We start from the raw sequence: 17,332 nt of genomic DNA on the forward strand, positions 1-17,332 counted from the left end.
GGTGAAATAAAAATACATAAAAAATACTTTTTTTTATTGCCATATCCCCACTGTGTCCTCATTTTTGTGAAATCACCGTATCCGTGGCTGTGCTTCTTATGTAGGGGTAAAAAGTTGAAAACTAATTGCAAAAGCATGATTTTTTATTGCTTTGCCCCTCTTTCTCTTTTCCTTTCTCCCCTCTCCTTCCTCTCACATCCCTCCCTCTACAACCAACCATTTCCTGTCAACCATCACCCTACCTACACCCCGACAAGACCCTACCACCGTCACCACCATCGCCACCCTCTCCCCAACCTTCCTCCAACCCCACCACGAAAAAAAATTGAATGTAATGTTGATACCATGTCATCAATATAACCATTCAATAACTTCTTGCAAGGTAGTTATCTCTGGAAACCTCCTTTATTGTTTGTTGGTGATACCACATCATTGGTATCACCATGACACTGAATTTTTAACCCCCCCTCCCCCCCCCCCCAACCACCCCCAGCCTACTACCTACGCTCACCCTTCCCGTCTATTAAGAGTATGCAACAACCCCTTCACCCAACAAACCCTAGATCTCCCCTTTGCAAATCCCTCTACAAATGTCACACAAATCCCCAGCTCCCAATTTGTTGTTGATTGTAATCTTAGGGTTCACAAAGAAAAAGGGAATGGTGGTAGTGGAGAAAGGGCGGCGAGTTGCGATGAGAGAAGAGGGAGAGAGATAGTGTTAGTAAAAATTATGCTAGGCCTTAATCGACAGTAACCAAGCAATAATTTAAACAAACAATTAATCTAAACAGGAAACTAGACGATTGTATAAAGGTTCTAAATGCCTTGAAAGTATAAGGACTTCTTTGGAATAATTAACAATCGAAAGAGTGAAGTATCCAAACAAACAAAGACAACTCCAGATAAAATTATCTAAGTTTACAAGAATTACAAGTCAAAAATTACAGAGAAAACTATTCCTGAGTTAAGATAATCTACTCCTAAGACTTAAGGTAGACTACTCCTAAAGATAAAAAGAAAAAAAACTATGATAAGTTTGATGATTTGTTGATGTCCCCTCTCTGTGCAAACTTTTTAGTCTTTATAGCTCTTCTTTCCTATGACCCCATGATCTCCTCATTCTGCAACTGCTACTGTATAACAACTACAACTGCTTCCTCATTTCCAAATCCTCAAACCACATCAAGCCTTCACTTCCACCTGTCGATCTTCACTTCCTTTGAGTTGACATGTGTCCCTAGGTCCTTTCAACCTTCCTTCGACAGAGAAAAATCCCCACCTTGTTCATGTTTCCCTCTGCAAGTCACCCACTAAGCCCATGATTTAGCCAAAAACTGCTTCATCATCTTCACTATTTAATGCACATTCTCAACCTCTCTCAAATTGCTTACCCCTTAAACAACCGCTGAACCCTTACTTGATTTTGCCACATGTCATATCTCAACTGGTCCACCTGTCGATAGGAACCAGCAAAAATGGGTGCAAACAGATAGAAGCTTAATAAATCACACATCTTTCAGTTAAGGTTAATTCTAAAGTAGTTGTGGCGATATGCAACTGATTTATGTACCTTCCTATTCTTGTATCAGGTGCAGTCATGGAGTGGAGGATCCAAATTGTTGAATCCAAACAAACATGCAAAGTGTTTAGCCCTTGTACAAGGGAAATTATACTGTGGATGCCAAGACAATGCTATTCAGGTACCAAAATCTCTCTATCTTTACATCCATTGCCTCCTTTCGTGTTTCTTCACTTCCTTCTTTTCTTTTGATCAGTGACAAAATTTTATTTATTTAAACTTTCACGATCTTTCAGGAAATTGGTTTAGACACTGGAACTCTCAGTACAATTCAAACTGGATCCAGGAAATATCTAGCGAAAGCAAGTCCCATCTATGCACTGCATGTTCATGATGGGCTAATATATTCGGCCAGCTCTTCCTTAGATGGAGCAGCTACAAAGGTACTGCTTCTTTACAAAATTTGATGACCTCCCGGATTTTAGTTTTTTTTTTAAAATTTTTTTTCTTCTACATATTAGATGATGATGTGTCCATTCTAAGTAACTGAAATTGAATATTTCCCAAAACTTGCATGAAACTTTTAACTGATCATTTTATAAGTTTGTGGATAAATCATATTTTGAACATTAAATATCATTTCAGTCCCTTATATTCCAATTATAACGGTTAATCCCTTATATTTTTTAGTCAAATTGTAATATTGTACTTCCATTAGTTTGGTGTTAAAGTGCCTACTGGAAATTATCACGTGACCCTCACATGTGGTATTGTTTGGGGCAAAAATGTAATTTTCTTCTCCTCTCTATTTTTCTATTTTTTCACAATATTTTCTTTCTACGGTATTTTCTAAACCCACCACTACTGGAAGTGACAGAAAAGAGGTGGGCAGTGGCCATAGGTAGTGGGGAAGGGGTGAGGGAATAGCAAGGAAGGGTTGGTCGGTGGTGGTGGATTTAGAAAATACAATAGAAAGAAAAAAATAAAGTGAAAAAAAGAGAAAATGAAAGAAAAATATTATTTTTTCCTAAAAAGTGTCTCATGATAGGGCTATATGGAAAATATTGTTAGGCAATTTAACACCAGACCAAACTAGCTGATGATTCCCATTGCAAATTGACCAAAAGTGTAAGAAAATGAGGGACCAAAGTGAGATTAGGTGCAAAGTTTAATTTACTCGAAGCCATTATAGGGCCTCTTTATATCCTTGAACAGAATAACGTACAAACAGCTTGAAATTGTTGAAAAAATAAATTTGCTTTCCGTGTTTATATAGTTCATATTACACAACCATTTCTTTTATCTCATAAAAAAAACTTAATTATCAATTTCCAAACTAGATCTAATCACCTTGTTTGGTTCAGAATTTTCAGAAATTTGAGTTTTTTATTTTTTGTATTTTCTCAATTTTTTAATATTTAAAGCATTTTTTTTAGTTTTTAGATACACTTAACATAAATACACTAAAAAATAAAATATTTATAGAAAAAAATCTTTAAAAAATTTGCTAAATACCAAAAATATAAAAATTCAGTAAATATTAGTTTTCTTGTATATTTATTATACAAAAAAAAAAAAAAATTAGAGGGCCTCTCTTTTTTTTCACTTAATTTTTTTAATATTTGAAATATTTTTTTTTTTAGTTTTTAGATACACTTAACATAAATAGATTTAAAAAATATAATATTTATAAAAAAAATATCTTTTTAAAATTCACTAAATATTAAAAATAAAAAAAAAATTCAGTGGAAATTCGTATTCTTGTATATTTATTATACAAAAAAAATATTTTTCTAAGGCCTCATTTTTTTCACTTAATTTTTTTAATATTTGAAATAATTTATTTTTTTGTTAGTTTTTAGATACACTTAACATAAATACACTTCAAACGTATAATATTTATGGAAAAAAATCTTTAAAAAATTCACTAAGTACAAAAAATATAAAAATTCAATACATTTTAGTATTTTTGTGTATTTATTAATTTTTTAAATATTTTTGTAAATATTATACTTTTTAGGTACATGTGTAGGTTAGGTGAATCTAAAAAGTAAAAACTTTATTTAAAATATTTTAAAAAATAAACTAAAAGTAAAAAAAAAAAAAGTGAAAGAAAAAACAATTTTTAAAAGAATTAAATTAAAAAATTATAACTAAACAAGGTGAATAGTACCATATATTATACCAAGAGATTGTTTAGATTTGATCTAAATAAATATATTTTTTGAATTTTTACAAAAAAAAAATATACAGAAAAGTAAAAAGGTAATGTAACCTAAATAACTACACTTATTGGGTGTTTTGTTTGGACGGACTGGATAAGGGGGGATTGTAATTCATCGGACTGTTAGTTCCGGGATACATTGTCCCTGGACTATTTGGTTGGATTGGATTTGTATCTTATATTTATTTAGTCATGGGATTAGATGTCTGGATTGGACTATTTTTAGTGAATCCAATGGCCTTGTTTGGTACAGCTTAATTTCAGCTTATTTCGGTTTTTAACTTAATTTAAGTTATTTTGATGTGTTTGGTTTAGCTTAACAATACAGTTTATAACTTTTTGTAAGTCAGAAATCAACTTATTCTTTAAGTGGGGCAGGAGAAGCTTAATTTATAAGTCAGAAATCAGTTTATGTTCATAGTTATAAGGTATAAACTGTTAAGGTATAAGCTATAAGCACTTTCCCACGGCTCTACCAAACAGGGCTAATGTTTTGTTAGACAGAATGGATACGGATAAATGTTCAAAAGACTATTTTACCCTTGTAATTTATAATTTTTATTTAATATATAATTTTAAGTTTGTAATCTATAATTTAACAACACTAAAAAAATTTAATTTATAAGACCATAATTTTTAATTTATTATTTTCAATTAAATTAAATTTATAATTTATAATTTATATTTTTTATTTAATATATAATTTTAAATTAATGACAATAAAAATAATTTTATTTATTATATAAATTAAATTTTCAACAACACTAAAAAAAGTTAATATATAAGGCCATAATTTATAATTTATTATTTTAAAATAAATTTAATTTATAATTTATATTTTTTATTTAATATATAATTTTAAATTAACAACACTAAAAAAATAATTTTATTTAATATGTAAATTTAATTTTTTAACAACACTAAAAAAAATTAATTTATAAGGCCATAATTTTTAATTTATTATTTTTAATTAAATTAAATTTATAATTTATAATTTAAATTTTTTATTTAACATATAATTTTAAATTAACAACACTAAAAAAATAATTTATAAATGTTCAAAAGATTATTTTACCATTTTCTAATTGTTTGTTAAGTAATAATAGCATGGGGTAAAATGGACATTTCAAAGCCTAATCCTATGAGATTAGTATCCCATGGAAATAATTCCACCCCCATGGGACAGGATAGTCCCACAAATATGGGACTAATAGTCCGAAGTAAAAAAAATTGAAACAAACAATGAATCTCATACCCTAATCCTTCAAAACAAACCTACCCATTTAGTTTTATGTCAAATAGTGTCTAAATTCAAATTTTTATTAAAGAATTATTTGAAATGATCTAAATAAATATATTTATTAATTTTTTATAATTTTTTTTTACAATATAATAAAAAAAATAAGATAAAAAAATGATTTAAATCACCAAGACAATCCCTAAATCTTTTATAAACAATTTAATATTATTATTATTTTTAATCTCTCTATTTCTTCTAATTTTTTCATTCGTATCAAAATCAATCCATTCAAACACACCTAGTAAATGAGCAATTATTGGTTGGTTTAGAATACCGCTACGTTCTCAATAGTGTTAGGATGATTAGAGAATACAAAAATTCATGATAAATTGTGATTGATGTAAGATATTTGAAAAGTCAAAAATTAACTTTTTTTTAGTTAAAATTTACAAAAAGATAAAATAAATTTAAAGAGTCAATAATTTTAATATTATTGACAATTTTACTATTATTATTATTTTTAATCTCTCTATTTCTTCTAATTTTATCAAAATCAATCCATTCAAACACACATGACACCGTTTGGGAAGAGCTAAAGTAGGTTTTTTTTAGTTATTTTAGTCATAAAAGACAAAATAGGCTATTTTAGTCACAAAAAAAATATTACATCCAACGCATAATCATTACACTCTTTTCTCACAAAAAAAGTCAAAAAGCCAAAAAGTCATTCTCAAACCAAGCTTTTTAGCCCAAGCTAAAATAGCAAAAAAAAATCAAAAAGTCAAAAAACCAACCCACTTCCCAAACCAACCCATAGTAAATGAGCAGTTATTGGTTGGTTTGGGATATCGTTCCGTGTCTCAATAATGTTAGGATGATTAGAGAATACAAAAATACATGATAAATTGTGGTTGATGTGGGATATTTGAATAGTCAAAAATTAACTTATTTTAGTTAAAATTTGCAATAAAATAAAATAAATTTAACTAATTAATAAGATAAAATATCATATTAAATTTATAACCATTTTAATTTTTCTTTAAAAAATATCATATTAAGTTATAAAAAAATTTAATCATTTTTTCAAACATAAATATTTTAACATAATAAAAAATTAAAAAAGCCGATCACAATGGTCAACTTTTCAAATGAGGTGAATGTCTCCTTGGGAAGAGTGACAGTTAAAAAGATGCCACAGAATTATGAATAATGTTATATGTATCAATTAGATAATGTTTATTTAGACGGATTAGATTAGGTTGAATTAACATTCTCATAACTAATAGTTCAAATATTACAAATCCCTTTGAATCGTTTATCATATCCTATATTTGGATTGAGTTAACTATTTATCATATTTTATATTTGGATTGAGTTAATTAATAATTTTATCAGAATATTAGACTAATCTCAAACCCATGTCTACCTGAACAAACATAATTTTAATATATTAATTAATGTATCAATTAATAATGTTGTATAATTTAAATTTTTTTTAATATTTATAATAGGATTAATGAGTGACGTCAATAACTAATATTAATAATAATAAGTACATAATTAATGCATGTAATAACACCACAGAAATTACCCTCTGTACTTTTTTAGGTTGAATTTCCATTCCATTTCCACTCTCTCATATGTCTGTAGCAATGGCGAAGAAGCGGAAGAGAGTACCGGAGGTTCTATGGAGGTTATTCCACAACCGCGCTCGCACTCTAGCCGATACCGTCATCTCTTTGATTCCACCATCTCCGCCGCCGGCCGAGTGCCGTTGCAAAGGGCGGCGATGCCTCGGTTGCAGCGGCCAAGGTTACATGTCGTTCCTCCTCAGGCCAGACGACCCCTCTGAGTATCGGAAACTCTTGACTCACTGCTTCGTTGTCGTCTCCGACAATGCTCCTCCTCTCTCAACTTTCCGTCCCGACTGTCGCTGGTCCCAAGACGAGGTCTCTCTCTCTCTATCTATGTATGTGTATTTTTACACTACCAATTATCTTTGATGGGAGGACTAATCATTGTTTATTATTTATTTATAAGAATAATACGCATCACTAAAGTAGAGACGCAAAATAATTTTTAAAATTTTAAAATATTTTTATGGATCGTTTGTCAATTATATATTTTAGTATGTCGGGATAGTTAAATAAGACTTGTTAGGTATTTTAACCAATGTAGCTCTAATTTTGAGCTCTAATGGGTTAGCTATTGGGCTAGTTACTTAACCATCTTATTTTTTTGATGGTTATAATTGAAAAACCCTAGAGGTTCTCCAAACAATTATGTATGTATATATTTTAGATTTTTGTATATTTATGTCTTGGATTTGGAATTTTATATATATATATATATATGTGTGTGTATGTAACAATTTTATACGTTCTTTCAATTCTGTTTGATGAATTACGGAATAACTTATTTTGTATTTTTTTTTCTCCTCATTCTACAGGTTTTGTATGTTTGTATGGGCAAATTTATTATTATTGCAAATTTATATTAGTAAAATATCAACAATTAGTATTTTTTTATTTTAAAAATTAATTAAGTTAGTTTAAATAATTAGTTAAAATAAAGAGCATGGTTGGAGAACACAATAGTTAAAGTAATTAGGTAAAATAAAGAATATACTTTTTTTGTACTTTAGCTAGTGAAAAGTAGAGAGTGGTTGGAGTTGCTCTTATATCATGCTCTCTATTTTTTTATATTTTTTTCCGTAAAAAGTAAAAAAATTATTAAAATAACATATTCTCAAACGAAATCTTAGTTCACATACCTATGGTCACCACTTGTCTGTTTCAATATACACCAAAACTCTCCATCTTCACTACTATACACACCAAAAACTCTCCATCTTCAAAATAGAGACCATCTTTGCCGGTGGTGATCTCCATCGTAGGTGTTGAACTTCATTGCCAGCGGATGGTTTCATTCAGCCTCCATCTTTGCTAGTGTTGATCTCCATCGTTGGTGTTGAACGCTCGTCGTTTCAGATTGCCGTGGAGGGTTTCATTCGGCCTCTATATTCATCGGTTTTAATCTTCATCGTCAGTATTGAACTCTCATCATCGTTTTGGATTGCCATTTTCACCCTTGATTCGATTGTGTATTCAACAACACAATCAGTTTCAACCTTGTTACATAACAAATGAATACAGACTTAATGGGTTCAAAAATTTATATCTAAACAAAGAATAAAATTTTAATTTATTTTAACCGAACTAACTTAAAATGTTCAATTTTTAATGTATGAACATGTAATATTTGATCAATTTTAATAATTTGAACAAAATTGTGTTGTTCAAATATAAATAATCAAACATTGTGTAAAAGTTCGACTCTGATTATCCAAACACATGACGAACCAATTCATCTTCCCAACATACGAATGAGATAAATAAAAAATCAAAAAGCTAAATCATAAACTAACATTTTCAATGTTTATATCAGAACCAACTATCTCAGTGTTATCCACGGTGTGCAAATCTTCAAAATTAATCGATTTCAATATACTTAAACCTTAGATCTTCAAAGACAATCACCATGCTTGGTTGTGTTTTTTCAAAAACACTTTTCAAAAAATTCTACTTTTTTGTTTTCTGTGTTTTTTTGTTTTTACTGAATGTTTTTAATATTTTAAGTAATTTTTTTTTTACTTTTTAGACATACCTAACATAAATATATCTAAAAAGTAAAAAAATTGTGAAAAAAACTTTTTAAAAATTCACCAAATACCAAAAATACAAAAAAAAAAAAAAAACGAGAATTCAATACATTTTTTATATTTTTATGTATTTATTAAAATTTTAAAATATTTTTTCACAATTTTTTTACTTTTTAGATACATCTAAGTAAGGTGCATCTAAAAAAGTAAAAAAAAATGTTTAAAATTTTAAAAATATTCACTAAAAACAAAAAAATACGAAAACCAAAAAACTGAGTTTTCTAAAAACTTAATTCAAAAAACTCAAACCAAACACACTGAATAATGTTTTGAGTTTGGAAAATAAGTACAACGAAGAAGAAAATAAAGTGAGCTAATTGATAATGAATGATATCATGAGTGTAGTATGTTAATGGTGAAGATGATGAAATAATACAGTGGTTATATGTTTAAACCCTAAACCCTAAACCCTATAGGTGATGATAGTGTGTGAAGAGTATTTTGTGTTTTTAAATATGAAATATTTGAATGAGTAGAATACACCCTCATATTGTCCTTAACGGTCTTTTTATTTGAGAATATTATTGAAATATAAATTTAATCTGTTAATGGTGTGTACTAAAAGGATTAGTGGTGTAAATAGAATCTCCCAAAATAAATTTGTTTGAAATGACCAATTTGCACCCTTCTCCCTCGTTTTGCCTGTTGTTAGCATGTTTGGAATTGTTTTCGGTTTCTTGACTTATTAGTTTTAGTTTTAAAAGATTGTTTTTAATTTTATTTTTGGGGTAGTTTTTAGTGAAAATTTCCTGCATATTTTTATTAATTTTGTTTTCTTATTTTATTCTTTAGATGTGTCTAACCTTGTGAAATAAATGTGAAAGAGTTCATTAAACGGGCAATAAAACGAAAATGTGGTATTTTTATTTTTTTGACTTCAGTGAATTTAAATAAAAAAAAAATTACAAATATTTTATTTTTAGTGCATCTAGATTAGATTAAGTACATTAAAAAAGTAAATAAATAAAAATCACTAAGCAAGATGATCGTCTAAGTGGCATTGTGGAAAAATGTAGATTGTTATGATTATTACTAGGGAAATAAAAACCCATTGATATTTCAAAATGTGTTTGTTCTATTTCTCGCATGTTCAATGTCATTTTCATTTAGATTCTTCATGAACCAACAAAAGATTGTTGACCTAGTCATTTTTGGGGAAGATAATGGGTAATATGTAGTTTTTTTGGCCTTTATTTCTTTATTTCATTCTTTCTTTTGTTGTCAGGAGATTTTTGATCTTATACTACGTTCACTTGAAAGGGAATGGTGTCACCTTAGTCATCATTGCTTTTTTCTAAATGGGGGTATTATGGCCTAAAGGCAAACATGTTGGAAACTTGTGCTTCTTATTTCATTTTATATTTCCCTTGTTTCATGTTTGAGTTACCCTACCTTAGGTTAATTTCTATCTTGCTTCCATCTGCAAAACAAAAATTAGATGTATTAGTCACGCGCACATAAAGTCCTTGGGCTTGCACCTTTTAGTATGCTCTAGGCTCAAGAAATGCATGCTTTTTTTTTAATTTTTAAATGCAGTTGTGTCTTTGTCTTTATCTTTTATATTTGTTATTGGTCACTAATTGATAGTCCTTTTGTCATATTTATGGTTGTGTAGCTAGAAAACATCTTAATAAGCTTGTTTTGTGGCTTGTGTCAATGTGCCTTTACATTGCTAGTTGAATTAATACATCATAATTTATGTGCCGGGATATTTTCTATTTAAGCTGCCCTGATATGACTAGGCAGTATCTTTGGAAAAAACTTATCTTAACTTTTGAGAGCATGAAAACAATTTGTTCTCCAAAAAGCAAGCCAAGTATTTCTCAAATGCTATTAGAACAGTTAAGATTTATATAAATCCCGTATATCTGACCTGTTAGTACTTGTTATGGTTACAGATTGTTAAAGGGACTATCGAAATGATAATGCGCCAGCATTCCCCTTCATCAAATGTCTTATGCAGTGATTATGATATGGCAAGTGATTTTCTGATGAACTTCTATCTTTGTGCTACTTTGTTGCTATTATCATTGAGTTGATGATTCCTTTACGTTGTATCAAAACTTTATTTCTCTTGCTCTGAGTTGGCTGCGTGAGAACTTCTCATTTTTATGCTATTGTCTATCTTGTTCTTCTCTATTGTGCATTTTAAATTTTCTACCAGCTACATGGATCTCTTTTCATTAGGATTGTCATTCCCTTAATGCATTTGGAAACTTATCTTAGCTTTCATGTTCTTATTTGTCAAAACATGTTTTTACTATTAACCAGTCTGAATATGCTCATTAAACCTTTTTGACCTTTTTGTTGCATAATCGTGGTATTGATGATATTTTTGATAGATATGTTACAAATTTTTGTTTAAAAAGAGTAACTATTCTTGAACATTCGAAGTTTCATACTTTGAGTTTATTCAAACACTCTGCCTTTATCTACAAGGTATGTCAGGATATGTATTCTCTCTTCTCATCAAGAGCTGTGCTGGCTTTTTAGTGACTTTGTCAGACTTTCATTGTGTTGTTTGTATAACTGATAAAAATTTGAGGACAGTCAAACCATTGTTTAGTTTGTCAAAGTCAATACTCTGCATATAGGGTAGTCAGCAATCAAACTCATAGTATACAATCAACTTGGAGAATGTAGACCTTGTCAATAGATGTTAGCCACATTGCAAATGCGTGCAAAAAATAAGGGAATGTGGCCTTATGGAAAGATTAGAGGTCTTCTCCCTTGGATGATTAAAACTCATTTCTTGAAATCTCTTTCAAATTAAAAGTTGAGGGGTCCCATCCAGAAATGGGGCATATTTACAATTTTTAATAGTTGAGGGGTCTAAATGAAAGGTTTTAAAATTGAGGGGGGTAAAGTGATATTGCAATGATTGTTGAGAGGGTGTCTGAGTAACTAACCCTAAAATTTAGTAAGGAAACAATTTACACTTAAAGTAGGTTTTGTTGGCATGAAAATGTTTAGATGGATGAGGTAGTACAAGAAATGAATGAATTCAAGGGAGGTTGTAAGAGACATCATTTAAAGATGAAATGAGTGGAAGTTGTTTGATTTGGTTTGGTTATGTGTAATGTAGATTGAGGCGGAAGGTGCCAAAATGATGAGAGGAAGGCCAAAAGACGTGTGGGTTGATTTTGTGATGTGATGAATTATGATGATTTACTCAACGGAGAAGCTACGTGCTGTAGTACGTAAGCTCTACTCAGCCTAGAGCATTGATTCTGCATAACCGGATCCTTGTAACTGAGGCCAAATATTTGGGGGTTAGCATTGTTGAGTTGAGTTTACTGCATTTCAATTGCTTGTTAAAAGAGTTACTTCTTGGCTGAGCATGGCCACATTGGTTTGAATACTTCTTGATGTACTGGAGCTTTTGTGGGTAGAAGATACTGTTTTGTTTGCTAAACGTGCACCTGGGTTAACCAGGTTACTGCAGCTTTGTTGCAGGAAATTTGTTTACCTGACAAATTGAAGCAATACCTAATAGATGCAGTGTCGAAGCAGAGGCCATTACATCCTTGAGGTTATGGATGCTGATACTAATATTGCGAGTAAGCTGGTTAGCACAAAAAAACAAGCCTTATTGAAATTGTAATGCATTAGAATTATGGGATAAATTTGTACAATTTACTGAAACTGCTGGTTTGTTCATGTGAAGGGTACCTTATTGGGCATACAAGGTCATGCAAATGGCAAGTAACATGCCATTGGTTATCTTAATATCATTATTTTACTATTTCTGTTAGAAGGAATTTAAATGGTTTGTATGATTAAGGTGGAGCAGTTTGTTGGTTGATAATTAATGCTTCTGTACTGATAGTTACCATGTAATATCTGGCAGCATCACCGTTCAAGCCCCACCATAGAGCTTTTAACTTGTTTAGCATGGGGCCTTCTCTTAAGAAGGGTAGGTAATGGTTACTTTGACATGTTTTTTGTTTGAAATCATCACTTTATTTTCTTCTTTGGAACATCTGTGTGTGTATATTATAGATGATCAGGGTAATATGATATGCAGGTTGGGGATGGAATCATGGTGTATTTGTTGAAGTATACTTCAATATTTTTGCCACTTCCTCGAAAGCAACACTATCAGGTGGCAGGTTTTCCTATCAGTGATTTTTGCTTTAAATCAAAGCATATATCAAAGCCTAATTATCAGCATTCTTCACTTGTCCTCGGTAAAGAAGAATTGGATCTTATTCATTTCTTGAAGATATCTGACTATATGTTGAGTTCATCATATTTTATTCTTATAATTTTTTCTTATACTAGTGAAAAGATGGGATGCAATTTGCAGTTTGATTTTTTTTTTTTTAAATGTTGCACGGACTTGGGTACAAGTATCGCATGCGGGTGTGTGTCCGAGTGTTACTCCTTTATGAACCTAAATCTTAGGATATTGCATTGGGGACGTGCCATGGACACATATATATTACATATTGTATTATTAGATATTTTATAAGTTATGTAACAATGTCCTTGAAATTAAATAGCATTTAGAAAGAATATGAAATTTCTATATCGCATCCATGTGAGAAGCTTGAAATGTTTCTTTATTAGCAAATGTGAGTTTCTTCCTTTTCAAAAATTGTAAAAAAATTAGAGGATCCAAGTTTTTAAATTAGGTACAGGCGTCAGACACATCCCACACCCTTACCCTTGTCATATCTTGTAGACATAAGTACTGAGAGAAATAGAAGAGTTCATGTAACAAAGGTTTATTTGTCCTTTTATCTATCAAATAGTGTGCGTAAATGAAAAATGGTTTATCAGGTTTCTAATGTTATATGGTTTGAAATTTGTATACGAAGTGGGTTACACTGGGTAAATCCTTTACGTGCTTTTAACCATTCTGAATTAGAATTATGTATGCAGAAATATTTTACTACTAGACCATTTTTTAAAAATTGATCCTGGTTGTGTAACCCCCCTTGTTAACTCACTCGCCGTGAATGTTTTATTGTATTACAAATGATAGTTCTTTGGAAACTCTCAATTCGATGGGATGATGCCTTTCAGAATTTTGATCGTATATGTTTATGGAAGGCATTCCTTCTCAAAATCTTTGGCATATTACACACAGAGTGGCTTCTCTCACACTTGTTATGTATGCATGTAGGGATATATATGTTTTTACACAACTAATATATACGTAGCCTATTGTTTTTCCTTGGGAATAATGCTTAGCAAAAAGGGTAAAAAAAGTACTGTTGGAAATAAGACAAATGCTAAATATCAACTTGGCTACACAAATTTTCCTACATATCAACTTGGCTACACAAATTTTTTTGTCTTACTATATCTACTACACACATATTTGGCTAAAAAATAGGCTTGGCTGTTTCTGGCTGTGTTTATGTATGTCGTTTATTATTCTTCCTGAATAATTCCTTTTGAAGCATTAGCTTTCATAGGGAGCTAATGGGGGTGTTGGTTTGAGGCTAAACTAGCCAATAGAGGCAAAAAAAAGCCTAAAATAGCCAATAAGACAAATTATCACATCTTATACATCAAATCAATCACTTTTTCTCTCATAACATCCCAAACGCAACTTTTTTTCATTGGCTAAAATAGCCAAAAAGCCAACTAAAATAGCCAACATCCCAAACGAGGTCAATATGCCATTACATCGCAGTTAAATTTCAAGTTCTCCTTATTGTAAGTTGAATGTGACATATCTTCCTTCAAACTAAAACTCTAGTTGTCGTCTTATGTTATGATAATATTATTGATATGTGAAGATAGAAAGAAAAAGATTGATAGGCCAAATAATTAGTCAATTGTTGAAGTTGGGATAATATTTTCAAGAACTTCTAAACTGAAGTCGCAGAGTCAAACTTGTTCGTGTCAGAAGAGAGTGAATTGGCAAAACTCCAAGGAACATTTTACCAATTAAAAAATTAATTGGATGTTAGTTTTAGTTTTCTAATGATTAGTTGGTTTTCTCTTCCCTCAAGTTAAACCGATTTGAAAATTTAACTCAGCCAAGTTAAACATATGTTGTTAAAAGCATCCACAGACAAATCGCAACAAGATAGTAGACACATTGATTTAACATGGAAAACCTTGAGGAAAACTCTCTTCAAGGGAAAAACCACGAACACAACCAACCAACTAGGCATCGCTTTTGACTTACCTGTACCCTACTTTGGTCTTAGGTGGTATTGGAGGCTTCTCTCTATGGTGAAGGGGTAGTAGTTTGGGCGTCAAACCCTTGGTTAAAAGCAGGGGATGTTTCATTGGGAGGAGGAGGATTCGTTATCTAGAACAAAAATACAATTATTAGGCTATTTATGCTTATAGGAATCAGAGTAAACGAGAGAAAAAATTCAGATTATTAGAGCCATTTCAACCCAAAAAATAAAAAAATAGCAACATGCCACAACAGAGTATTACAGTAGTCAGAAAGCTAAAACTAAACCAAAAACAGTAATCATGAGAGTATGTTTTAAGTGCACTTTTGTATATGTGTTTTGCTTTAACTACTAAACACTCAGTTTGGTTTTAGTTTTCAGAATTCACTTTTCAGAAAATTCTACTTTTTCATTTTTCCGTAATTTTTTGTTTTCATTGATTTTTTTTAATAATTTAAGCATTTTTTAAAAATTTTTAGACACACCTAACATAAATACACTTAAAAAGTATAATATTTGTGAATTTGTTTTTTTAAAAATTCACTAAATACCAAAAATACAAAAAAAAATATATATATACAAAATTCGCTACATTTTTTGTATTTTTGTGTATTTTTTAATTTTTTAAAATATTTTACTATTTAGATACATCTAAGTAAGGTATATCTAAAAAAGTAAAAAAAATTGCTTAAAATTTAAAAATATTCACTAAAAACAAAAAAACACGAAAAATAAAAAATTCAGTTTTCAAAAAACTGAATTCAGAAAACTGAAACCAAACACACAGAAAAGTTTTTGTGCTTTGCGCTTTAAGCATGCTTTTTACCAAAACTGCATTTTCCTGTTTTGGTTGCAACCCTGAAATGAGCGGGGAAATATTTTTTGTTGTTTGGCTAGTGGGGAAAGTCATTATTATTTCATGCTTCCAAATAATTATATAAACAAGAACTTTCATTCACAACATGAATATTATTTAGAGCAACTAGAAAATCAACCTAGCAAATGGCCTTGTGGCATATTGGCGTCACCCCAACGCTCCCATGGGGAGGTTAGGGGTTCAAGTCCTGGTAGGGCCATGGGTGTTGGGGTGGGTTTGGGAGGGGTGGAGTATTTGGGAGATTTTGCTGATAAAAAAAATAAGAAAAAAAGAAAAGAAAATCAGCCTAAAATTAATTTTTTTTTCTAAAGACACATTCACTAGTTGTGGCGGGTTGGTGGCAGTGGTGGTGGCAAGATGGTGGTGGTGGCAATGATAGTGGTGGTGGTAAGTTGGGGTGATGATGGTGGAGCTGGTGTGGTGGCAGTAGTGGTGAGGGAGTGACGGTGGTAGTGGTAATTCTAGTTAGGTCTGAAAAATGTTTTATGCCTTTTTGAAGGTGGAAAAATATTTTCCTCCCAAATTAACTCATTTTCCTTTCCATTGATTTTTGTTTTCCATCATACCAAATACAGTAAAGCGCAAATTTGTTTTCCATCAGAACAAATGAAGCGTTATCTATATAACAACTACCTATTCCGTTGTGAATTCATGTATAACCTTGATTATTAATTGCATCATCTTTGGGCACTTGATGCCTTTACTGGATATTTTTCTTGACATATTAGGCCTGATTCATTTTTGGACTGTCCTTAAACTGTACTGTTTTTTTTTTTTTTAATGTTCTTTACCTTATTGTAGCAGCAATTCATCTTTCTCTTCTTTTACTGGTTATATTTTATTCTGTTTTCATTTGCTTTTGTACAATTTGTTTTTTATTTTATTTCCTTTTTCAATTAATTAATTTGTAGTTTTTGAAGTCATTACTTCTCAAGATTGGTCAGATATTATACCCTTAGGAATTTGACAGATTGGTGATTGTCTTCAAACTTTTTATCAGGATCTGGAAAAAAAAGGAAAAGAATTGATGAAGTTGACTTAATGTCAGAGAAAGAGCAATCCAATAGTGCCTTTGGTGATATTGTTCCCTCAAGTTTAGTTGGTTGTTTTGGTTGTAACGGTACAAGTTATTCAACTTCATTCAGCAGGAATTGTGGGATCAAGAGCCATCAGGAGAGTTTGTCTGGGGAAGCTACATTATGCACTGGAACTGATAATGCTAATACTGAAGGAAATACAAATGGGGAACACCAAGAATGCTCAAACCAGATTACAGCAAAGTGTAGAAAGCGTCTAAGACAATTTAGTTGGCAGCGCCACAGGAAGCGTAGGCAATTGGACATTCAAGAAACCTATTCTTCGACCCAATGTACAAGAACTATGAGCGATAGAGAGAGACCATCTGAGAGGCCTCAATCTGGTTTGAACACAAGTGTAAGTATTCAGGAAGAACAGTGTTTTTTTATTTTTGAAGAATTTGTCAAACAAAATTTGGATTTATGTATTTCTTGTACTCTTATTTCTCTGTGTTTTGCAGTTTCATCTTATCAACTAATTAGGGATTTTTGATATACTTAGAACACTTCTATTTAGATTTTTACTATA

At 30.7% G+C, this 17,332-nt stretch overlaps 1 protein-coding gene across 9 annotated transcripts in view; it reads left to right on the forward strand.

Annotated features, from left to right (window-relative positions):
- Positions 1-17,332, forward strand: part of LOC114290267 (telomerase reverse transcriptase) — a 33,555-nt gene that overhangs the window by 3,419 nt on the left and 12,804 nt on the right. For 2 of the 9 annotated variants that reach the window (XM_082910427.1, XM_082910425.1), the window contains exons 5-11: positions 1,590-1,700; positions 1,816-1,962; positions 6,592-6,932; positions 10,603-10,680; positions 12,555-12,620; positions 12,732-12,894; positions 16,728-17,161. In XM_082910427.1, coding sequence (XP_082766553.1) covers positions 6,624-6,932; positions 10,603-10,680; positions 12,555-12,620; positions 12,732-12,894; positions 16,728-17,161 — 1,050 coding nt within the window. In that variant the 5' untranslated portion in view covers positions 1,590-1,700; positions 1,816-1,962; positions 6,592-6,623. Of the gene's footprint in view, positions 1-1,589; positions 1,701-1,815; positions 1,963-6,557; positions 6,933-10,602; positions 10,681-10,712; positions 12,273-12,554; positions 12,621-12,731; positions 12,895-16,727; positions 17,162-17,332 lie in introns of those variants that run through there. The other 7 variants (XM_082910431.1, XM_082910426.1, XM_082910433.1 and 4 more) reach the window with 7 other exon arrangements.

Source organism: Camellia sinensis, chromosome 15 (genome assembly GCF_055761805.1).
Source record: "Camellia sinensis isolate YWXY chromosome 15, ASM5576180v1, whole genome shotgun sequence".
In the NCBI taxonomy this organism is placed as follows: domain Eukaryota; kingdom Viridiplantae; phylum Streptophyta; class Magnoliopsida; order Ericales; family Theaceae; genus Camellia; species Camellia sinensis.